The sequence below is a fragment of the Gracilinanus agilis genome, chromosome 2 (assembly GCF_016433145.1).
Source record: "Gracilinanus agilis isolate LMUSP501 chromosome 2, AgileGrace, whole genome shotgun sequence".
Taxonomy (NCBI): Eukaryota; Metazoa; Chordata; class Mammalia; order Didelphimorphia; family Didelphidae; genus Gracilinanus; species Gracilinanus agilis.
The window spans coordinates 134,554,881-134,581,222 of record NC_058131.1 but is presented as its reverse complement, the minus strand read 5'-3'; the positions used below and the strand labels follow the sequence as shown (position 1 = coordinate 134,581,222).

Here is a 26,342-nt window from a genome sequence, read left to right as displayed (position 1 = left end):
TCAGGCAAGAACAAACTTACTAAATCAATCAGTCAGTCATTAAATTATTTTTTAAAAGTCCACAATCCATTTGAAAGGAATTAAAGCCATTGGATGAAATTAAATGATTCTGTGTTGGAAGTAGATAGACTAAAATGAAGAGATTTCAGTTATACTTAGATAAAATAGAAAATCAGTTAAAAATCCAACTATTCACATGATTGACTAGCCTAAAGGGAAAAGTCCTTGAGCATCTTTAGACAGATAACAATTTTTCTTCCTGCCCAAAAAGAATCTAATTAATGTAATTAATCTATAAATGGGGAGGGGAGGGGGAGAAGAGCCTTTCTTTCCTTCCTCTCTCTTTTCAATAGAGATATTGGGAATTTCAAAATGCTGAAAGATTTTGTACTTCCTATGAAGATTCAAAAAATTGCCCAGCAGTTGCTGTACTGGGAGCCAGGGTCATATTTGACGCATTGAGGAAGGACTACTTCAGGAATCTACAAGGAGCCGAGCAAAAAACGAACACCAGATGTAAGGGGAACTTCATAAGGCCCATAAATGATAGGAAACAACTTAGGGCAGCTCCTTTTCCATACCTGATCTCTACAACTGAGCCTACTTTCTCTTGGACTTTATAAGTACTTGTGGGAGAATATGACCCTAGTTTTTTTTTAATACCTACTATTCTTAATATTGTTGTTTGCTCTTATTTTTCACAGAGGACTAATGACATCATAGGATAATGTCTTGACTTATGCATGAATTAGATTAAGTGAGGCAGAGATGCACAAGTCACCAGCCTTACTCTCTATTCCAGAGTCATCTAAGTCTAATGGCAACATAAAAGTAAGGAAAACTGGTGATGGTCCACGATGAAGGGGATGACCTTTGTATCTTTGATGTCTCCATAGCACCTGCTGTATCTGACTTTATAACCATTGTAATAAATGTTCTTCTTCTACCCATTCTTCCAGGGAAAGTTTTTGAATGCTTGGGGTAGCCACCCCATAAATCACAAACAGCCTTGAGGTCTGTCAGTTACCCTCAACCTGGTTTAGCTACTAAGACAGTTTTGCTGGGGTGTGGCTGCTGTATATACTACAACCTTTTGGAGCCACAAGTGAGATTTGAGTACAAGGCACCAAAGATAAATGAACATCCCTGAAAAAGGTTTAGCAAGCCCTCACATCTGAGGTGCTAATCTTCCTTGTATCCCTGTTCTTAATATATCATCTTGATAAATGCTTCTAAATGCTAATTCAGTCAATGAGGAAAGCATACTGGTGACCTATATAATATTATGGAAATCACTCTTAACCCGTCTGGAATACCCCCAGATCCCCAAGAAAAGAAATAGCCAATTGACCACTGAGGAATAAGATTACCAGAGCAAGTAAGTATTGAGAGAGCAAACCCAGAGCCTATTTGTTACAAAATATTTAGAGAAGTAAATGGATAATTTGATAGTTTATACTTGAAAGATCTGCTCAAATTCACCAAGTGCATTATAAATAAAAATAGTGATTTATGAAAGTTTTCAACAAGTGCCTACCCCCCAAAAAATTTTAATCAGAATACAATAGATAAAACTTCAGAATAAACCAAATTATTTGAATTAAGGAGAAGATTTAAGTTAGTATTAAAATGCTTATGTTTACATTTAATATTCCTTTTAATTACTTTGGGCAGCTAGGTGGCACAATGGATAAAGTACTGGGCCTGGAGTCAGAAAGACTCATCTTCCTGAGTTCAAATCTGGCCTCAGACACTTGGTTGTGGGACCCAAGTCACTTAATTCTGTTTTCTCATCTGTAAAATGAGCTGGAGAAGGAAACAGCAAACAACTCCAGGATCTTTGCCAAGAAAACTCCAAATGGGGTCAAGAAGAGTCAAACATGACTGAAACAACTAAACAACAACTAATTACTTTGTAACTAAATTAGTTATAAAGGATATAATGCAGATAGTGTGACTTTTCTCTGCCAAAAATTTGGAGAGGGATTGTGACCCTACAGTAAATCTTGAAAATGATTTATTAGTAAAAAGCCTCCTCAAAATAAACAAGTCACATAATCTAGTAAAACACATGGAAATAGCCACTGGCTGAATACTTCTCCTTATCTTTTTGCCAACACCAACTTCCTGCTCCCTATTCCTGTTCAAACCTTTTAGAGAACCCAGAATTCTCATTCTCCTCAGAACCTGATTTTCAATATTGTGGACTGGCCCCTACAGACTTCCCTTTACCCTGACTGCTCATGCCCCTCAGATGAACTGAGAACAACCAACTATAAAATTTTTTCAGTAAAATGATCAGGCTCTACTATCTTTCTATCTTGGCCCCCAATGGTCATCTGGACTTTAACATCTGCTCTGCTGCTTCACTTCTCAACCCCCTAGGCCTATGGTGGTGAACCTATGGAATGCGTGCCAGAGGGGCTCAGAGCCCTTTCTGTAGGCATACACACCATTGTCCCAGCACAGGTTCCCCAGAGTTCATTACTAGAAAGTCAAAGGGTCAGAGACAGGCTTCTCCCGTCCCCCTCACCTGAGGATATTTCTCATATCATCTCACTGTCCTAAGCCACTCTCCATACATCCTGCTAATATACCCTAAAGGAACCCTGGGGTTTGCCATCAACCCCTGGAACTTTGGGCTTTTCCATCCACACTGAAGTTGAACCTTCCTCTACTGTGCTATCACTCTCAATTACATCGTTAGCTTCTTGAGAGAAGGGACACTTTTGTTTTTCTATTTGTACCCCCAGGACTTAACATGGTACTTAGCATATAATAAACACTTTGTAAATGCTTTTTTCACTTATTTCTTCATTCATTCATGCACACAGCTAAGGAACAACAAAAAAATATCATTTTGAATCAAAAGCCCTAAAGATGTACCACGTAAACTGATAAATTGTGCCTGTAAAAATCAATAATGGAATAGCATATTCATGGACAATGTAGTATGAAGAAGGAAAAATTAATTTTATTCTATAGGAACATAAATTATTTTTCTAAAAGATTATAGCAAACATTTGGGAAAACATAGTCATCATACTGAGATGAGACAAAATAATTAAAAGTTAAAGTTCAAAATGAAGAAAGATAAGCAAAATAAAATATGTAAGTAGGAAAAATCATTCTAATACTTTACCGTATAATCTAAAACCCTTCAGAACTACTTAAGATAGTTAAAAAGCAAAATAAATCATCAAAATTGAGGTAAGTAATTCTGAAAGTACAACCAGTTATGTTGGTATATGGACTGTCAGTTAGTCTTCTATGTATAGAATTTAACAAAAGCAACAATTTCTTTGGAGTATTTTAAAGCAAGGAATTCTACTTATTTTAAAATGTACATAAATACACTAATATTACTACTTCTTCATGTCAGTTTGGAAACCTTTTGTAAGCAAGCTAACAAGAGGTTCAATCTGCTTTCAAAGTTTCTTAAGCAACATAATTATAGTGTTTCAACTGCCTTCATTTTTAACCAAATCTTCCTGAACTATAAACAGATTGGAAGGAATTACGTAAATAGAGTGTTCTGAGAGGCCACATTTAAGAACAATGAAAACTATCTAAAAGTAAAATGGGCTATTTCATAAGGTAATGACTTTGCCAACACTGAAGTTCATTAAATAAATGCTACATGACCACTTGTTGGCTATATCATTGTGGGAATTATCTTTTTCTTTAATAACTCTTACCTTCCATCTTGGAATCAATAATATGTATCCAAAGCAGAAAGACATTAAGGGCTATTCTTCCTTCAAAATGTTTCACATCTCTCCCATTCTTTCCATGCTCACTGCCACCAGCATTGGCCATCATCACCTTGATGTGTAGACGACTCCAGCCTCTTGATTGATATCCTGTCGTCAGTCTATCTCTCCTGTAACCATCCTAAACATTATTGCTACATTTCTCTACCTCAAACTTTACCTCCCTAATCAAGAATCTCAGATGGTTTCACACTGCCTACAGATTACAAATTCAACAGTCTGACATTTAAAGCCTACTACAATTGTTTCCCTGCCTACCTAGCCAAACATTTCTTATATATTCTATAGGAACATAAATTATTTTTCAAATACACACAGTACCCATCGTGAAAAAGATGGAGGCACCAGGGATGTTACAATATAATCTAAATGGTTATGGGTATACACACTGGGTTGTAGGAAAGACTGGACCAGAATAGGGAGACCAGAGGTCACAGCTAAGCTGCTGATAACTGACAAGAATGTCACCAACTGTCACCAGCTCACCACTAGGCCAGAGTTTTTGGAACCAACGGGCAAGGTAAAAGGTTTTAACAGTTTTAATTATGTTTAACTAAAATAAAGGTTGGATAGGGAATTCTACACTAAAACCTAATGGGCAAAACCACAGGGTAAGGGGGAGGACTTAACTTCTCTAATACTAATTGACCTAGCCAGGCTGGGCATAAAGGAGCTGTTCTGGAGTCTCTGGGGGGCTGCTTCAAACCTGGTTCCAGCCAGTCTTGACCAGCATAGCTAAAGGGTCTGTGGGTAGCTTTGAGGGTTTCTCATAGTAATCCACAGATGATCTCAGGATGCCAAAAGCCAAGGTGGTCCAAGGTACCCAAGGAGAGCGAGTGTGCTTGAGATGCTGTCCAGCATATCCCAAACTCCTCCTCCACCACACAGGATCCCAGGGAAATCAGGATGCAGGGTGTCCTTAACTCTGAGATCTCCCAGGGCTAACAACAGTTTGTGCCAGCCCCTAATGGAGTCTCTCTCAGGGCACAAGCACCTACTTCCTGCTCCTTCATTCCATCTTGGAATGTTCCAGTCCTTCCTGCTAGATACATCCTTAATACTTAATTAATTACTAACTAATCTTCCTCACAACACCATGAAAAGAGCAGACTCAATTTTAGAAAGCAATGTAGTAAGATATAAATGTATCATACAGGTGGGGCAAATGAATAACTAGTATTAGTTAGAGAGGGAGAACACGAAAGGTCTAATGTCTCATTTCTCATCTCAAGTTCTACCTTCCCTCTAAGACCTTCTCCAACTACTGCAATTTACACTGATTTCCCCTTTTCCTATATTTGTATAATGCTTTTGTCTCTACAACAAATTTTGGCACTATGTTGCCTGGAATTTACCTTAGTTCTTTCTTATTCATATTTTTGCATCTTCAATTACAATTAAAACCCTTGGCAAGCAGAACCTATGTCTTAAACTCCTTTTGTAGTCTACTCAGTGCCTACCTTGCACAAAGTTTTATAAAGGTTAGGAATTCAGCAAATATTTGTTGAAATTAAATATAGTGAACATAATTTGGCTCAGTACCCAAATGTAATTTCTAAATATTCTACTAAACCCAGTCGTATCAGAATATAATTGGAATCATATTAATTGCTACTTTGAAATGTCTCCAGAATCAAATTTCACTAAAAACATAACACTCCAGAGACATACTACGAATCAAGTTAATAGGTCACTGCCAACTATATGAGAAAAATAGGAAAATCTAAGAATGTGAGCTCTGATTGGTTAGGACCAAGTTTATTTCTCTGAAGTACTATTGTCTAGTTGAATACTATATTCACCACTACTTTCCACTTTTCCATTTTAGATAATCTTTGAAAGGCTGCTTGTTTATCCCTAAGGACTTGTGAATTGTTATCAAGCATCTTAACATTCATCCTATGAATTGCTCTTACGATAAGGTTATTTTTCCAGCAAAAAAGAGCTGTTTTCATATATGAATAAAAGGAACACGCACAAAATATCCAATTATGGAAATATCTTTATTGTACCAACAACCACATTGAATCAACCACATTTGAGAAACTGTACAGTGCTTATTAGGGTACCAAGTTGCTCTCATCTTTTCAATTCAATATTCCTTGCTGATGGATGACATGGAACACCAAAAAATTAGCAGGATCATTCAACAATCAATAAGGGTTTATTAAATGCTAATTATTTCCAGGTTTTGTGCTAGTTGCTGAGGAAACAAAGACAAAATTGAAACAGTCCTTGCTTTCAAAGAATAATATTCCGTTAGGAGAGACATAAAAGGTATCAAGGACCTATATTAGAAAAGTCCGGCAATGGTAGAGAAAGATAATTGAAATGCTACACTGGTTTCTGAAAAAAAAAAAATTAAAGTAATTAGAGGAAAGCCTCCAGTGAACTAAGTGGATGCTCTGTATGAAGGGTTTCTAGAAAGGCAAGGACAAGACTAATGTAGATTGAAAATTGGATCATTTGTAATACATACCAGTGGAAAGAATAAATAAATAAATGAAATAAAATATTCATTTGATATAATGAAAGATCATAGGATCATAGATACAGAGCCTGAAGGGGTCTTAGCAACCATCTGTTCCAAGACCCTTATTTTATAGATTAAAAATTCAAGCCCCAGACTGGTATGACTTTCCCAGGTTCACAGAAGTAACAAGAGCCAGGGATAGGATTTGAATTCAGATCATGTGACTCAGACCTAGAGCAAGTCTGTATCATTATAAGTGTCTTATAAGTGTCTTAAAATTCTCCAACACATGTCTGATTTTTGCAAACCTGTTTCTGAACCACTAAGAGAGGAAAATCCTATTTCTCCTGAAATAGAAAAGACAGGCCCCTCTATTATATCTCAGGTGCAGAACCTCTTCTCTCGTACTCTGAACCACCTCGTTTGCACTCTGCAACTCCTGGCTAACCTTACCTCCCCTGTTTCTCTTACCCCACAACATATCACAGCCCTGAGGAAATGTTGTCCTCCTACCATACCTGTTCCTATCCTTGCTGCCTCAATATCCCCACAATCAACTTCTCAGAAACCACAACCATTGAATGATTCCTATGAAGGCCTTTTCCCCTTAAGGGAAATGTCCACAATAGCACATGATGGGGATGTGGTTACATTAAAATAACATACGCCTTTTACACCTCAAGATGTAAAGAAATTAAAACAAGATACTCCTAGTTATGAGGAAGAACCAATAAGAGTAATAAAAAAGATGGATGATATTTTTTTTTCACTATGATCCTTCTTATAAAGACATAGAAAAATTGGTCCAGGCTTTCCTAACAGAACGTGAGAGGAATAAAATTATCTCTCATGTTAACAAAGCCCAAGGATGCAATGCAGCACACTGGCCATCCAAAGATCCTAAATGGCAGTATAACAACCCCAGAGAATATGCAAAATTACATCTTAGCAGGGATGCCATTCTCAAAGCAATGCAAGAATGTGCCGAGAAGCCACATGCCAGGACCAATTTAAATGCCTTATAAAATCCAATGATGAGACACCCTCCCAATTCATGGATAGACTCATTGAGCTGGGAAGTAGATACATGGAACTTGACATTTCTATTGAAAAGGATATAAAACAAATAAGGGAACAAAAAAGGATATAAAAACAAATAAGGGAACTCTTGTAAAAAGGTCCAAGATTACTTTAAAACACATTGCCCTACGTGGCCTGAGATGGATCTTCATGAATTAAGGAGAACTATTGTTTATATCTCTAAAGGCCGTAAAGAAAAATAAGAAGAGACTATAATTTAATGGAAAAGTTTCAAAAGAAACTAGACTCTTTAAGTAATAAAATTGATAAACAACACAAAGGACATGATCCTCAACAAATGGCAATTACCCCTCTCCAAGAATCTAACTATTGATCCCTTACCTGCCACTTCTGTGAGAAGAAGGGCCATACAATGATAAACTGTAGGAATTTGTTAAGAGTAATCAGAAACCAGTCAAATAATAACTATGGAAATAATTATAAGAATAATCAATATAATAATGGCTTCAGGAATGTCAGGATGGGATTTATGCAAGGGAGATAGGACAAAAGGAGCCAAAGAAGGAGTGGCTGACAGTTGGTAACATTTGGTGACAGTTGGTGATAATTGAGAGACTAGAGAGGATTCTGGGAAAGTCTCCAGAGGAGGTGGAGGAAAAGGGTTCTGGCAGAGGACATCCCAGCTCGGATCCAGTCCTGAGGGCTTCCCGAGGACCTTTCTCTGATACCTTGATTCCCTGGTCAAAGGCATCCCATCGCTTCTCACCCAACAAGACTTCAATCATTGAGTCAGCTAAGTTTTGGGACTTCATTTTGGGAGTGATGTCTTAGTCTCCTTCTCCCATTACCCAACCTTGCTAAGAGACCCTTTCCTTTATGGAAATAGAAATATTATGGAAATAGAAATAGAAACAGAAGGAGAAGGGGTGAGGGGAGAAGCTTAGAAGTGGGAACCATTGGGTTTCCCACGTAAGTGACAGACCCCATAGAAATAGAGAAGAGGGCACCCCAAAATCCCTCTGCCCTTCACCCCTTTCCCCAACCCCTAAATTGTGAACAATAAAAGCCATTCATTAGTCAGATAGCTTTCCAAAGTGCCTGAAAGACAATGAGGGAGAGGGGAATCACAGCTTAGTCTGGCTGCCTCCATCTTGAAGCCAGACCACCCACTGTGAAGTTGGTTGACCTCGGGGGAGGCTTGTATGAACCCCACCCTCATTCAGAATTGGATTGGGATACCCCATGCCTCATCTTATAGGTAAGCCTCGCTCCCAATTCCTGTGGGGCAGCACAACCATCCAGGTCACCCAGTTTCAGGGTGACACCCTCTAGAAGTCTACAAGTATATATTCGGTGGGAGGGGAGAGCTAGAAGAGAGTCTCACCCTCATAGACTCTCTATTTCCCCCCTTATATAAAACATTGGTCTCTGGCTCCCTATTATTACAGTTATTGGCTCTTTTTATTGTTATAGGAACCACAACTTTAGGACTGATAACAATTCTAGGAGTATGGATCAGGCAATTGATAACTCATACCAAATGACTCCATAGCAATATATCTTGAGTGGAGTTCATCCTTGAACCACCCAGGATGCTACTGCCCCTCAAGGGGGAGCCCAAGGAACTACCCAAAGATTATGAAGGTGTAAGGGGGAAGTTGGGGCACAGGAATCAGAGAATACAACATTTCATTTTCCAGATCCTGATGTCTTACTAATCGTTGTCCCTATCCATTGCCCCCCATACTGATGAGCCCCATGTAACATTAAAGATTGGTAACACCTATTATGAGTGTCTCTTGGACAATGGAGCTTCCAGATCTATATTGAAGAGAACACCTGACCCCGATTGCAATTCCATAGGATCAATAAATGGACTGGGGGTACCTGGGACATCCCAAAAGGTTCAAAAACTTTCCCCTAGGATGGTGTCCATAGGAGCTCTGAATGTGGAGCACTCTTTCCTCTTGATGCCTGGCTCTCCTATAAATTTACTGGGGAGAGATCTTTTATGCAAGATTAGAGCCACAATAACTTGCTCTCCAGATGACTCTATGTCACTGGAATTGCCTGAGGAATCCTTAACTTTTTTCCCTATACTTCTTTCAGATAGTCATGATATGAAGGAGTCTCCCACGTTTAAAATCCCAACCGATATACCTGAGTCTCTCTGGGCCACATCATCTTCTAATGTTGGCCTACTTAAATTGGCTATCCCTGCCCAAATTAAAACTAAATCTAGTCTACCTCCTTCCATTCCTCAGTACCCTCTCTTGAAGGAGGCAATAGAGGGCATTACCCCAGTGATAAATTCACCAATTGACCAAGGCATCATAATTCCCTGTAAATCTGAATACAATACACTCATCCTGCCTGCTAAAAAGCCAAAATTGGGGCCCGATGGCAAGCATCTCTATCAATTCATCCAAGATTTGAGGGCCATGAACAATCACGTTATAAAGAGACATCCTGTAGTTTCCAACATAAATACTATTATTTCTTCTATTATACATACTTTACAGTAGTAGACTTGTGCTGAATCTTCTTTTCCATACCTATACATGAGGATTTCAGGCATATCTTTGCTTTCACCTAGAAAGGTTCACAGTAGGCCTGGGCTCATTTTCCTCAAGGTTTCATGAACAGCCCTACATTGTTCACACAATTGTTGACTGCTGATACAGATGCCATTAAATTTAAATACAACTGTTTAATGTAATATGTGGACGGTTTGCTCTTGGCCTCACCAAATGCTAAAGCATGCCAAGAGGATAGCAAGCATCTACTTAAGAGAGGCCACAAATTTTCCAAAGACAAAGTTCAGTGGTGTCTCTCCAAAGTACAATATTTAGGTTTTATTTTAACTGTTGGGTCCCATTTAATTTCTCCTGAACGTATTGAAAGCATCCAAAAAATTATGTGTTCCTACCACTAAAAAAACAATTAAGGGCTATTCTTGGAGCAACAGGATTTTGTTGGCAGTGGATCCCTTGCTATGGGGAAATCACTAAGCCCCTTGTATTACTCACAAAAAACTCAGTCCCTGAACCACTTAAATTGAAAATGGAACACCTAACAACTCTTTCAAATTGAAGACAGGCTATCCTTTCTGCCCCTGCTCTAGGCATCCCAAATTATGACAAACCATTTACCTTATATCTCCATGAAAGTAAAGGACTGACTTCAGGTATTCTAACTCAACTTTTGGGACCTGATCAATGCCCAGTAGCCTATTATTCAGCCCACCTGGACCCGGTAGCTTCAGGAGCACCACCATGTCTTAGAGCAGGGGTCGGCAACCTTTTTGGCCATAAGAGCCATAAACTTCACATTTTTTAAAATATAATTTTGTGAGAGCTGTACAGTGCTCACAGTGCATGCTCCTGTAACAGTGCGTGCTCCTGTAACAGCCTGAAAAAAAATTGATTTTATGGCTCCTGCAGAAAGAGCCATATCTGGCCCTCAAAAGAGCCAGATATGGCTCAAGAGCCATAAGTTGATGACCCCTGCCTTAGAGGAATAGCTGCCAAAGCTTTATTAGTAACTAAATCTGCTGATCTAGTATTAGGATGCCTTCTGACCATAATGTGCCCACACAAGGTCACGGCATTGTTATTAAGACATAGGACTCAGGCATTTACTGATCAAAGGATTATGACGAGATAACCCTATTAAATAATGAACATATCACATTAAAATGCTGTGGAGTTCTTAATCCTGCAACCTTGCTCCCCGATTTGCCAACTTCCAGAGAACTTTTACATAATTGTACATCTTTAGTGTCCACTGCTGATAAACCTCATGATGATTTACTGGACACCCCTTTAGATAACTCAGATTTAATATTATTTACAGATGGTTCTTCTTTTATAAGAGATGGTGTTCACTATATAAGAGTTGCGGTAGTTACGGAATTGGATACTCAATTGTCAGCTTCCTTACCCTCACATGTAAGCACACAAGGTGCATAACTCACATCTTTGAAATATGCCTGTATCATTGCAAAGAATAAAAGAGTCACAATTTACACAGACTCCTGTTACATATTTGGCATATGTCATGCCGTCAGCATGTTATGGCTTCAGAGGGGATTCTTAGCATCAGCTGGAAAATGTATTGCCAATGCAAACCTTATTACTGAACTTCTTTCTACCATCCAGCTCCCCGAAGCCATAGCTGTCATTCACAGCTCTGTACACACAGGTGGCACTGATCTTGTCTCCAGGGAAAACAATCAAGCAGATGTTAAAGCCAAACTAGCAGCCTTAGAAGGATTTGAATTAATTATGCCACTAACAATTACTGATGGTTTGGATCTACCCCTTTCACATAATGACAAGGAAGTGGGAAAATGGAAGCAGAAATTTGAAGCAAAACAGATAAATGGAGTATGGGTGTCATCTGAAGGCAAACTCCTGCTCCCTAGAGCTTTCTGTAATCAAATTTATCACTCCATCCATAAGCATGGTCATTTCAGCACCCAAGGCATTGTAGACTCTGTTAAAAGAGTATAGATAGCACCTGAATAACTACAATTGCCTCCAAAATATATACAGTTTGTCCTACCTGCCAAGCCCTTAATCAGCATGCTTCTCAAGGAAAAGCCTTCAGTGGACATCCTCTAGCTTTTGAGCATTTACAATTTGATTTTTATCTCTATGCCAAAAGTTGGACATTATAAATTTTGCCTGGTCATAGTAGATCAGATAACCAGGTGGCCTGAAGCATTTCCTACTGCTCAGGCCCTAGCAGCTTTTGTTACCAAAGTCCTTTTGAAAGAGATTATTCTTCATTTTGGCCTGCCAGCATGTATTGATTCTGATAAAGGAATTCATTTTACTAATTTGATCTTATCACAAATTTATTCATGCTTTGGGATAACTCCTAAATTTCATTCGCCATATCATCCCCAGAGCTCCGGCCAAGTTGAAAGAATGAATAAAGAACTTAAAACTATGATTGGCAAATTGTGCACAGAGACTTGTTTAAAGTGGCCCAAAATTCTACATCTGGCCCTATTTTATCTCAGAAGCAGACCCAGAGGTGATTTACACATCTTACCATTTGAGATGCTATTTGGACATCCACCTATTCAGGCATAGCCATTTACCCCTGCCTTTACCTCATTATTAGAAGGGGATACAACCATTGCCACTTATATCAGGCAATTACTAACAAAATTGCGAGAACTCCATGATTCTGGAGCTGCTGTTCAAGCAGGCCCCATAGACTTCTTGCTTCATGATTTGAACCCAGGTGATAGTGTGTACATAAAGAATTTCAAATGTACTGGGTCGAATGAACCTTGTTTATGATGGACCATTCCAGGTCCTATTGACTACACCAATAGCCATTAAAATTGGGGAAAAGGACTCATGGATTCATTGTAGTCATGTAAAACCAAATAAAATAAGAGTACCCTCTATTGATAATGAATAATTCTCTGTACTAATTATAATTGCCTGTACTTATTATATTTGACTATTGACTGTATTTGAATATTGATTGTACTAAGACTTCCTTATTGCTGGCTTTGCATTATTTTGTTGCACTTTATTTGGTTGATCCTTGAACTTGAATGATACATATATTACCCCACAACAGAATATCTGTATTAGTGACCTATATTGACCTGATGTGCCTTTTATAACATTTTGTGCCTTTTGTCATTCCTTTTCTATTTTCTTGAATGTATTATTATTTTATCTACCTCATTTGCATTCACATTGCTTTATCTACCTCATTTGCACTCACAATGTGGATCATGGCAAGTTAAAGAGGAAATGAATCTTATTTTTGGAAATTAGCCTCTATACTTTACCTCTGTGATTGTGAAACTACACATTTTTAATATTTTGTTTTTTCTTCCTACATGTGCCATACAGTATTTGATTTTTTTCTCTCATTTTTTTTACATTTGAAGCACATGTCACCAGTATTAAAAAGATTTTTTACTTTTTTGATTTTTACAATAGAATAAGCTAAGATGTCCATTTGCCTAGCATATAAATACATACCTAAAAAGCTTTGGACTATGGAAACCTGCCACTAGTTATTTAATTATTATGAGACTTTTGCTTGATGAATATGTCTAATCCAAGGAGAAACAGACCACAAAGGAGCACAGAAGTTGACCTGTGAAGTGCCAAACGAGCACAAAAACAAAAAAGAGACCAAACCAATTCTACAGGGATTAATGACATTCTGTGCAAAAGAGTGCAAAGACTTGATCATGTGTGAAACTTGAGGTTGCAGCTCTTAACATATGTTAAGATGTAGGACTTCCTTGTACCACACTCTGTATCACGTATACACATCGATTGTTCTGGCTCCATTATCCTTGAAAGTGAAGAAAAGGATCAAACTAGGAAATGCTATTTCCCATTTGTTTCGAGATCTAGTCTCTTTTTCTATTTTTTTCATGATATGACAACTTATTGTAGCCCAGGCTGCTAAATTGGGTTAATGAGTGATTGTTGTTGCAAAGCTTGTGGGACATGGATTGCTATAAGAACCTGTTGTGATTTGTGAATTTTTTTTCCTTTTTCCTAGAATTTTTCTTTCTTCACATTTTTAATAGTCTATATTTCCCTCAGATGTTAGTTTTCTTTTTTATTTCTTTGGATTCTTTGATGTTTTTGATAATTGATTCATATACCTTATGACTTGACTGTGTATCCCTCTGTGATTCCTATGTGTATCCCTGTATCCTCTTCAGGGGCGGAATGTGTTATTATTCTCCTGAGGGGGAACTATGTCAATGCTGTGAATTTGGATTTGAATTTGACCCTAATTTAGAACAGAAGACTACCTTCCAGAATCCAGAAGGTGCTATGATGATGCCTGCAGAGAATACCCACTGCACCAGAAGATCCAGAGTGAACTTTGAGACATGGAAAATTTGAACTTTGGGGAGTTGAATGCATTTATTTGGAATGGACAGTCTTATGCCAAAAAAGGGGACTGCCCCCTAATTGGCTTTTTGTCAGTTCACCTAACATTGGTTTTGTTCTTTATCCCTTTAATTTCCCTCTCATCCCCAAATTATTGGGAAAAAACTGTGATATTTATATATATATAGTTAAAGTTCTAAGTTAGTTATGTTTGAATGATGCATTGAGGAGACTGGTCTCCCAAAAGATCACAGGGGGGGGGGGGTATGTGTAGTTAGAATTATCTTGAATCCCCCCTAAAAAAAACTACATTACCCAAACTTCCTTTCTGTATTACCCACAATTCCTTTTCCTTTCTGTTTTCATGTGTGCTTCTATGTGATTGTATATAGTTTTTAGGGAAACTCGGTTCTCTCTCTTCCATGTGAATTGAGTGGTGACCAGTACTTATGGCCCTAGCCTCTCTCTTTCACGTGATGTGAGTGGGAAAGGTTCCCTGTGTTCTCTAGCTCTCTAATTTAATATTAATAAATCCGTATAAATATCATACTTTGGAGACATTGAATATTAATTTTAAAATCTATACTGTGAAGAGCTACAAAAAAAATCAGCATTTAGGGAGAGGAGAATATGGATAGTCTAGGAAAGGAGCACTGCCTCAGGCTTAAGAATTTCTGAGGCTAATATAAAAGTAACTGCAATGTTAATAAATAAGACTGCTATCCTCCAGGTGACAAGAGAGGTGTTAAGAAATTAATGAAATAGCTACATGATTATGGATTATTAAAACAATACACTGGAGTCTTGCTATAATATAACTTGCTATCATGGAGAATTTTGTAAAAGGCAGGCACCTGCTAGTTCCAGTCCAAAGGGGACTAGTTACTAGACTACTTAAAGTTGTTCTCATGACATGAACCTTGAGGGAGACATCGTAATAAGGCTTCAGTGTAATTTTCTAAATTAGCAGAAGTTAAGGAACAGCAGACAACTGATTTTATGAGCCCAAAAACACAAATATATTTGAAAAAACAAATTTTTATTAAAAGCTTAAGAGAAGTGACAGCCTAGAAAATAAATTAGGCATCTCAAGACCAATGTTCTGGTCCTGGGTTGGCCCTCCAACCTGTCATGTGACTTTGGACAAATCACAAGCTCCCTGTGTCACAATTTCCTGCTCTGTAAAATGAAGTAGTTGCATCTCTCAGATCCTCTCCAACTCTAATGTTTTGTTGATTCTATAACCTCTACTTTAATCAGTTGAATTTAAGTTTTACCTCTAACTTTATTCTTAATCTTTTGAAGAAGTTCCAGAGTTGCTCACTAGATCTGTTTATTATCCATAAAAGATGACTAATGTTCCTTTCCTTTGGTTCTATATATACAAAATACACAGCTCAAGATTCTAAATAGTGTTCATAAAATTTTCCATTTGTTTTTTGTCTCTCCAAGAACTTCTTGATGGGATGAAAACATGTACAAAATGAAATCACTAGACGAAAAAAGGTAAGCTAAAGGAGCCCTTTTTTTTGAAATAAATAAAGGTTGCCTTTAGTTTTGTCTTTTTAAACTATATTACCAGAACCATATTATTTTTCATATCCCGAAGCCTTATCAATGCAGCTATGACAGAAGGTATAGCAGATTACCCTGAGGAAAACGAAATAGTAGAGCCCCATGTAATTTTGTAATGAAATCCACAGCAAGACTCCAATGTAATCAGAAGGTAGGTAAGAAACAACAGACAACTGATTTACTGGGCCCCTAATGCAAATATCGTGAAATGAGAGGCAATAGCCTAATATATTAGAAAGAGGGCTAAAGTAGGAATTCAGAGACACAACTTTGAGTCACAGGAACATGAACATGACATTTCAGAGCAAGAAAGAGGTAGAAAATGTCAGGCCACCATCATAAAAATCAAATTTTTGGAGAGGCCAGTTACAACATGACACACAATACATTATTTTTCAGACATTTCTGATAGTATTACTAATACAGACCTCCCCTGACTTGAAGTCTCTCTAAGACTTAACTTTCCCACTTCCATTTCAATTCTTAGATTTTGGTACTCAGAGAACCCTAAGTTCCTGATATAGCCTCTAGTTTGTTAGCTTGAATATTATTTTGGATTTCATTCCCCTTTCCCTGAATTTGGGGTATATTAAGGATAACTGTCCTTTAACCCTAATGAATGTTTGATTATCTACATGTAAGTTCTCTTGCAGAGCAAACAGAAATATCTGATACTCTTCAAACTCTTTCCTTCACATTTATGACTCAGACAACATTATAACTGTTTAATGTCCTCCCGGACCCCTAGTATGGGGCTTTAACAACATCAGAGTTGTAGCAACAATTAGAAGGAAAAAACTCTGCAAAGCTGACTAAACTCCAAGGGATGTTTTGACTGATGAAGACAGCTATCCTGCCTAAAGCCTTCTGAAGTTCCTCCAGGGAGGGCAAAGAACTAAACTGGTTTTTAAAAATATATTAAAGGAACTAGAGAAAAGCTTCTAGTGTATTGAATAGAACCTTTGTGTAAAGGATATCTGAAAAGATGGGGACAAGAATGATACCATGTGATAGCTCGACCACTTGGGATCTGAATCAGTGGAAGGAGTACCACAGCAGTACAATAAAAGGTTCTGTCAATGTACTGAATAATCATAGGATCACATAGAAGTGAAGCCAAAATATACCTCAGTGACCATCTAGTCTGAGACCCATGAATCTGCATCTTTAGATTCCTAATTTAGTGCTCTTTCCACTATCTTAAGCTATTATCTCTCTTAATTTTTTTATATAAAGGTCATTTTTCAGAATTACACATATATTGGGAGCCCAGAAAGTCAGTTGCTGCTATTCCCTACCTAACTTCTGCTTATATACAAAATCACATGGGAATCTACTACTACTGTTTCCTTCAAGGTCCATGTCATGATAACATAGTATTAGTCTAGAAACTAGCCCCTTCTGAAGTGGAGCTAGCAATCTTCTCCCATATTCATGGACATTCACACCTAGGGATACCCCATAGAGGCACCCACCAAGAGAATCAACTGTCTTTTGTATGATCATTCACTTCACCAGAAATAGTCTCCTCCTATGTGATGTGAAGGGTCCTTTCAGGTGCTAAAGGAGACTATTCCCAGACATACACACATTCCCCAGTAGAAATAATGATATTCCTAAATCAGGGCTTGGTATGAACTATTGCTGTTTTGGTGAATTAGATTTTTTGCAAGATTTGGCTACTCATCTGTCATGATATAAGCCCAGGAATATATGGCTGCCATCCCACATACTAATCCAACAATGTGTGTGCATCAAGTCATAGCTCTAGTCATAGCTCTGTCTGTGGTGAAGCCATTAGAACTCTCCTAGTCTCACCCACTCCTTTCTCTTAGGCAGGTTTCTACTCATGCAGAGTTCCACACAGCAAAAGAAGTCTCCCATTAAGTGTCCTTATCATAGCTAAGAGCACCTGCACCTCTCTATCCACTCTCAAAATGATCAGTTCTCAAACCCTGTTCCTGATCTTCAGTCATAATATGCTTCAAGATTAAACTGCCAACCTCATGAATATTATTATAACAATAATGATGAGTCAGTTGTCTGACTCTTCATGACTTCATGAACCATAAGTTTTTCTTAGCAATGATACTGGAGTGATTTTGCCATTTCCTTTTCCATTGTATCCATTGGATCCTCTTTTGGCAGGCAATTGAAGGTTAAGTGACTTGCCCAGGGTCAGACAGCTAGGAAGTATATGAAGCCAGATTTAAATTTAGGCCTTCCAGACCCCAGGTCCAGTGCTCTACCACTGAGCTACAGCTGGCTAGTGGATATTATATGCTACTTAGGGTGATGAAATAGATTTTTAAAAACTTTCTAGCCCTGCTAAACTCTATATGTCTAGTTATACCAATTTCTTTATGCGACACCCCATTAATTTTTCAAAAATTTTTCAAAATTAAAAAAAATGAAATTTGTACTTCTGGATTTGCCAAAGAAAGGTAGTCATGGTATAACTAACAGATATATTCATTTATTCTCAGAGTCCAGCCCAGAATACCAAATTTGTCCATCATCTTCCAACATCCACATCAACAACAATTCCAGCCATTTGCCAAATTGGAAAAATGAAAAACTTTAGCTTTATTTCACACTTCTCCCTGACATGAACTCTACATATTATAGCTAAACTAGTTTATTAGTAGTTCCTACAACCTGATAATCAATCTCCTACTTCTATGAAATCATGCAATCCATTTCCATGCTAAAATGCACCCTCTCTTTAACTCTGCCTTTCAGAAGACTTACCTTCCTCGAAAGTACAGTTGTACTTGAATGAAGCATTTTTTAATCATCTTTAGTTGCTAGTGTTCTCTACCTCCTCAAATTACCTATGATTTATATCCATGTATATTTTATATTACCCTAGTAGTCTATAAGCTCCTTGTCTGCAGTACCATAATTCCCAGTGTCTGGAAACACATAATAAACCAGCAAAGAGTTTGTATGAATTCAAGGAAGATGGAGTTTATATTGCAGTGAGAGGTCTCTTCTTTACAAAGAAATCTGTAATATTTCTTTGACTATAGATGCTTTGTCTCCAGATTGTCCACCCTGACAGTACCTTTCACCAATCTGTTTAAACCAGTCCAAGGTTTTCCAGTACTTTCTAGAGGTAGAAATATTCCAAGATCAGAAGAGGCAATCATCTCTGTCTCTATCTTCTTGTACAATATCAAATGTCTACCTCTCATATCACCCTTATCTATGCCCCAAACCTGCATAAATTTTTCCTACAAGTTGGCCCCCAAAGAATTTGCTTTTAAAACTTAACAGGGCAAGGAAAATAACCACTTACACTCATATTGGTGCCATCTTGATGTGAAAATAGAAAATTTTCTATTTGCCAATTATGATTGGCAACAGTATGCCAATCATAATTTTCCAACCTAATCATAAGAACCTAATGCACTTCATTCAAACAGTGTTACAGTTCAGTCAACAACAGAAACATTGATCATTGTTTCTGGCAGGTCCAACTCCATTACTACTTAAGTTTCCCTAGCATCACAATATGCATGCAGATATTCTAGGTCATGAAAGACCAAATGGATCATTCACCTCCACAAGGAGTCTTCTTTTTCGCCCCCAGTAATCTTTGTCCCTACCTCTCAACAAGTTTTAATGCCTAAGCAGCATTCACAAAACACCTATTCTCAGATCTAATTATCTGCCCTCCAAGAAGACACAGTGTCAGTTTTCAAGAGAGAAGGTCAGTCTCTCGGGGCAGCTGGGTAGCTCAGTGGATTGAGAGTCAGGCCTAAAGACAGGAGGTCCTAGGTTCAAATCTGGCCTCAGACACTTCCCAGCTATGTGACCCTGGGCAAGTCACTTGACCCCATTGCCCACCTTTACCACTCTTCCACCCAGGAGCCAATACACAGAAGTTAAGGGTTTAAAAAAAAAAAAAGATCAGTCTCTGATGAAATCCTGCATCACCACTTCTGTCCATATACTATAGGTAGTATTTCCTACATGCAATGAAAGGGGAACCTCTCCAAGACATTTTCATTGGACACTTCTGATGGCTACAACTACAACACAAAATTGGTTGTGTATGTCTAGCCATACAAATTACATGTCAAGGATCCCTTGGAATAGCAGACTGAATGCATTGCTTAGCAACTTCCACCCTTTCTTAGATGGCGATAATAATGAATTTCATCATGAACCTGCCCCTATTTCATGTAAATTATGCCATCTAGTGGTAATACACACCCTAACCAAAAAGTCTTGCTTCCCTATATTAGACCTCCTACCATAGTATAAATTACCCAGATAGTTCTTTTTCTTTAATCCAGAACTTAATTTCTGTTATTTTTTAAATTACTAATTTTTTCTATCTCCCTGTTGCCACCCTTAATTTCTTAAATTCCCATTTCTATTCCACCATTCTGGAATGAACTTTTCACAAAGGTAAAGATTCACCTTTCTACTGTATATCTTACTCAGTCTAACAGGAATAAAGAACATACAAACTAAACTAAACCCAGAACCTATATTGACATCAAAATTATTGAGCTACTACTGTCTACCACAGAATTTTGTCAGATTTTGACATACTCCTCCACTCAGAACTCTCTTTTATGGATGTTACCATTAGTTTTTGTTATTGTTGTTGTTTCCCCCCAGTATTTCTATAGTTAATGACTTAGAAGCCACTCAGACTACCTTGCATTCTATCCTATAAGTAGTCAAAGTGAAATGTAAACAGAGGGGCACACCTGTTCTATACAGTGGTAGGAAATTCTTGAGTAGAGGGGATCACGTCTGGTGACCTCCCTATAACCTCTGTACCAGAAGACCTTTCCAGAAACAAGCAGAGATATTCTTTCCCCATAAAACAAGTGATTAATCCCATGATTTACTGTACAGGATTATTCTCAAAGCTCCATTCCTGGAAATGGAAATTCTTGGAAAATTATGATTGGCATACTGTTGCTGTCATTTTCTATTTTCACATCAAGATGGCGCCAATATGAGTGTAAGTGGTTATTTTCCTTGCCTTGTAAGTTTTAAAAGCAAATTCTTTGGGGGCCAACTTGTAGGGAAAATCCATTTCTGTTTCTACTAGCTGGAGATGATTCTTATATTTAAAAGCAAGTATACATCGAACCTCCATTAAATACTCCTACAGAGCAAGCTGACATAACCCATCTTGAGTTCCATATCTGAAATCTTTCCACCTTGCTTGGGCAGTCAAAATTCATATTTCATTGGCAATAGCTTTCAGGAATGAAGTATTTTCCTCAAACACAGGATGAGACAATGAAGTAGATTTCTTGACATATTTAAATAAACTACATAAATAAATAAAATACATAAAATATTTACTTTCAATGAAATATGTTGATAGAGATTTTACATTTATACATTAATTAATACATAACTGAGAGTGTTATTTACTAATTCATTCGAAGGTTTCTTGTTACATATCATTTTAAAAACTGAAATGAATATAACTTGTGAACCAAAATAATTGTAGTTAATGAAATTTCAGAGTTTTTCCTATATTTAGATTAGACCTAATATGGATCATATGATTTTTTGCTCCTCTAAATGTGAAGTTAAAGTATGAAGTCCTTATGGCTATATGTTTTGAAAAGTTCAATTGTTATCACACCATTCTAACTCTTGAATGACAGAATCCTTATTAGACAATACTGCAGCTGAAGTAATCTCTAAGCAAGCCTTATCCACTATCTATCACACTATACTGGTCAAAATTTATTTGCTTCTATTTAGCATATGAACTCCCTGTATAGTTAGAATACTAATTATAGTTAGCATGTGCAATTAATCTTTGGACTTACTTTCTATTCAATGACACAAATGTCTAAGTGATTAAAATGTCTCCAGACACTTTGATGGATACAAAGACGCATAAAATTTCTCTAAAATATTCACATGCTATATTATGCAAGGGTGAAATATTTTAAAATGCTAAATACCCAGTCAACATCTCTCTAAACACTGTTAAATCAAATATAATGTTACTCACCTGCATTGACTATGGCATCAATTTCAAGCAATGTGATGTCACCTCGATAGAGAGAAACTTTTTCACTCAAACTTTTCTTCACTTGTGAAATTTCCTGGACACTTTCTTCTATAAAACAGAAACAAAAAGTTGAAATATTTTAACTGGTACTCTTTAAAAGAAATATCATGAATTATAACCTCTCTTAAAGAAATTTAAATATATTTTGTTCTTAAAGCTAGGTTAGGGATTAAGTTCATATGAGTCTAATAGCTATGTGGCTGGTTAAAGAAAAGATGGGTTCAGTAAAAAGGGAAAGTATATCCTAAAACAACATCTTTAGTGCTTAGGTACATAGCAGCTATTCAATAAATGTTGACTGGCTGATCATTGAATTTCCAGCTATGTCAGTAACAAATTATAATTGCCTATCATTAATATTATTGCAAATTTTCCTGTTTTAATATCAAAAATATGTATTTCTATTTTCAGCTCTAGGTAATAAAAAGAAAGATATACAATTGACAGAAACAAAATAAACAACTGTGATGATAGGGCAAATCTGTCCTCCCTTCCAGTGATTTTTGAAAATATTATTTGCTTAAAAAGAAAAATGTTTGATAGGTATCCTGATGAAAAAGAGGAACAACATTAGAATCAGAAAGATCTGGGTTCCTATTCTGCCTATTCAGCATGTACTATGTCACACTGGTAAGCCATTTACTATCTCAGAGACCCATGCATTGTAAGTTACAGATAAATTGATGATCCACACTGGAGTTTCCAAACCATTATTTCCTTGTATAAATGAAATCGCAGGCCCATACCAATATATATAAATGTGTTGTGTGAATGTCTGTGTGCACACTTACACTCTTAAGATTCATCATTTGCTTAACAGTAATTACTAAGCTTCCCCAAGAAAGGGAAACTCAGACATGAGTTATCATTTCCATCTGTGACTCTTTCTCATTCAAATCAGTACTTATGATTCACCCTAGAGGGAGCTGCTGGCTTAAAAAGGGGATTTGAAAAATCTATACAAAGTCCAACACGTTTAATATATAGTATTTTTAAAAGGTAAAGCTTCATCTTCAAAACTTAAGTGTCTTTTTTCAATTTTAAAATGTTTTAAATTATTAAAAGTATGTATACTTTCAAAATATTTTTTCCAAAAACATTTTCCTGCTGAAAAAAGCTAAGTAGTATCCAAAATTGCATGAAATGATCTTAGGTAAATCATTTATAATACAGCTCTTTGCTCAAATCCAAAAAATAATACAAGCACAAGAATAATTTATTCATTGGGATTTTTTTTTAATTTTTGAAGGGGATTTGATTAGTCCACTGTCGGCAGGACATATAATTGAGTGGTGTGTGTGTGTGTGTGTGTGTGTATTTCCTTTCCCATTTATCAGAATGAAATGTATTAAGCCTCTCTCTACTTGCAAACCAAAAAATCTTAAGAGACTCTATTAAGTCTGGGACAGTGATGGGCAAACTTTTTAAAGAGGGGGCCAAAAGAAAGGAAATGCTCATCTATCAGTCTGTTTCTAAGGCAACTCTTTCAAAGTTTCATTGTATTGTGTCCTATTTATATTCGTCAGATCAAGAATAATGTCACGCGGCTGGATAGAACATCTCATGGGGCCACATCTGGCCCGCAGGCCATTGTTTGCCCATCACTGGTCTGGGGTATAGAAAATAAGGCACTTTGTTGCTCTCTAGTGCATCTTCCCAATTTTCCCTAGAACTATTTCTCTTTCTGTGCACAGGAACAAATAAAAACTATCAACTATCAATCAATCAATAGGTTTTTATGACCCATAGGTACAAAAAATATTTCTATAATCCCTTTTTGTAGTCACAAAGAAACTGAAATTGGAAAATGCCCATCAATTCACGAACAGCTGAAAAAGAGAATTGTTTTAGGAAAAACCTGGGAAGATTTATATGCACTGATGAACAAAGTGGAGTGAGCATAACCAGGAGAGCATTATATACAGTAAATGCAATGTTGTAAGAGTAACCAACTGTGAAAGAACTAGCTACTCTGACCAATACAATGATCCATGACAATTCCAAGGGACTCATAATGCAAAATGTTATCTACCTCCAAAGGGAGAGAAGTGATGAAACTGATTGTCAATTAAAGTATACTTTTTTTACTTTTTATTTTTCTTCCCTTTTTTGAGACATGATTACTATAAAAATATGTTTTACATGACTTCACATGTGCGATTATAATATTCTTGCCTTCTTAATAGATAGGGAAAAGACTAGAGGTAGGGAAAGAATTTGAAGCTTGACATTTAAAAAATGAATATTTAATTTTTAAATACCATTTATTAAGCATTCAATATATTTCAAATACTTTGATAATCATCTGGGATACAAACAAAATATAAAAGCAGATCATGTCCTCTCAGAAGTTTCATTCTGGTAGGAGAAACAATATGTTTACAATTGGTATATACAAGAAATATAGAACTGGTGAAGGATGATCTTAAATGAAAAGATACTAGCAGTTAGATGGACTAGGAATAGCCTTCTGCTTAAAATGCCATTTGAGGAGAAATTTGAAGGAAAACAGGGATTTTAAGAGGAAGAGGTAAGAAAGGTAAGAATTCCAGGAATGAGGAAAGCCAGTACAGAAGAGATGAGGAGATGTAGCATTGTGCCTGAAGAGACAGAAAATAGAGATAGTATGACTAGGCAATAGAGTATGTGGAGGGTAATAATGCATAAGAAAACATGAAAGATAGAACACAGTCAAGTCTCAAATAGCTGTAAATGTCAAGCAAATGTTATATTTGATCCTAGACAAAATAGAAATTCAAGTTTACTGAATAGGTGGCTGATACAATCAGACCTACACTTTAGGAAAAGTATTTTGGCAGTTATGTGGAGAATGAATTAAAGTGAGGAAAGATGAGGTAATGAGATAAATCAAAAGGCTACTACAAAGGTGAAGAGGATTAGAATATTTCATAAAATGTGTGGTCTTCCAATACTTTACTAGTAATTATGGTCTTAACTAAGATGACCAAAGTGAACCCTCAAGGTTCAAGAAGTGTCTAATCATCTCCATTCTAAAAAGCACTGAATGAAAAGTCAGTAATCCTTGTCATTTAATCACCAGGGTCTCAGCTTCCACATTTGTAACTTGAAGAGGTTTGGCCAGATGACTATAAAATCCCCTTGATTTATGAATCTATAATTGATCCCATTGACAAATCTTAGAGGGTAGCCTTTTTTTTTCTTTCACCTAGACAATCCCGGTTTTTCCTTTCATTCTAATTACTACTTATGTAAAAGTTGATAAGTAACACTTGATATTAGAAGAATAAGGTATACTCAAAAACTTAGAAGTCATACATATTATAAGAATTTAATATAGTTCATTATTACATGGAAAATTTTCAGGTCAAATTATGTTCTCTGAAGTGTAGCAACTCCTCACTATAGCAAGGGAATTCTTTTATTTCTCTCTAATTGATTCCCAATATTGCTCTCCACAGAAGCTATTCAAAACTTCTCCTCACCCTCTCTCTCTACTAAGCACCTTGACTCATATTATTGAAAAAACTTAGGCCCCTGAATGTAATATCCTTCTTATCACTTTCTCTTCAAATCAAAACTCCTTGACATCTCCTATTTTCTCCTTTTTATTTTCCTTACTCCCATCTACAACAGAGGTGGCCCTTTTCTTTAGCAAGACCAACATATCTATACTTTATTCTATCACCTGTCATCTCTAGCAAGTTATATCCCCAATTATCCCAATGCCACTCCAAATCATGGCTCCTTTTCTACTGTCTTCAAACATAACAAAACCTCCCCCAAGCTACTGTCTTACATCATTCCATCCTTTCTTGGCCATAAATCTTCAAATCAGACAACTTGAAAAAGCCATCTACGCTCATTGCCTTTACTTCTGATTCTCTCACTCACTTCTCAACTCTTTGCTATCTGGCCTCTGACCTAATCATTTCATTGAAACTATTCTATCCAAAAAACCTAATAATCTCTTTGTTTCAATCTTGTATTTTCTTTTTTCCAATTATAAATCAAGAAGATTAAAAATATATTATTAATTCAGGAAAATTATTACCAAGGGAAGTACCTCAATTTTCAGCCCAAATGCCTTTATATGACAAGTTATATGAAACATCTTAAACATCCCATTAGAATGAACTATTCAGTAGACAGGTCAATCTGTTTGTTCTCATTCAACCAATTTATTCATACTACTTTAACAGCGATATTTATTATACCTCTGCTAATGAAATTCTTAGTCACTTCCTTCTATCAGCACAGAACCTCAAATTTAATGAAATCAGATTAAATAACGATGCACTTAATAATGCATGCTTTTCTATGAAAAGCATTTAGTTAGACAACATATAAGAGATGAGGTACATCTACTACTATTTTTGGTATTCTTTTTTTTTTTCATTCTGAAAACAGAAATTTTGTTTCTTGTGAGTTCATGACTACAAATTCTGGAATATTATAATCTCTGAAAAGACAAAATTGCAAATGATCCAAAAGATAAGGGAAAGATTCTAAATGAATGTAAGCAAACTGCAGCACATTATAAG

General features: G+C 36.7%; 1 protein-coding gene across 1 annotated transcript in view; it reads right to left on the bottom strand.

Moving 5' to 3' along the window:
- The window catches only part of MACROD2 (mono-ADP ribosylhydrolase 2), a 2,270,665-nt gene that overhangs the window by 2,181,168 nt on the left and 63,155 nt on the right, over nt 1–26,342 (bottom strand). Inside the window, exon 3 of the mRNA XM_044663418.1 lies at nt 21,760–21,867. Coding sequence (XP_044519353.1) covers nt 21,760–21,867 — 108 coding nt within the window. The remainder of the gene's footprint in view (nt 1–21,759; nt 21,868–26,342) is intronic.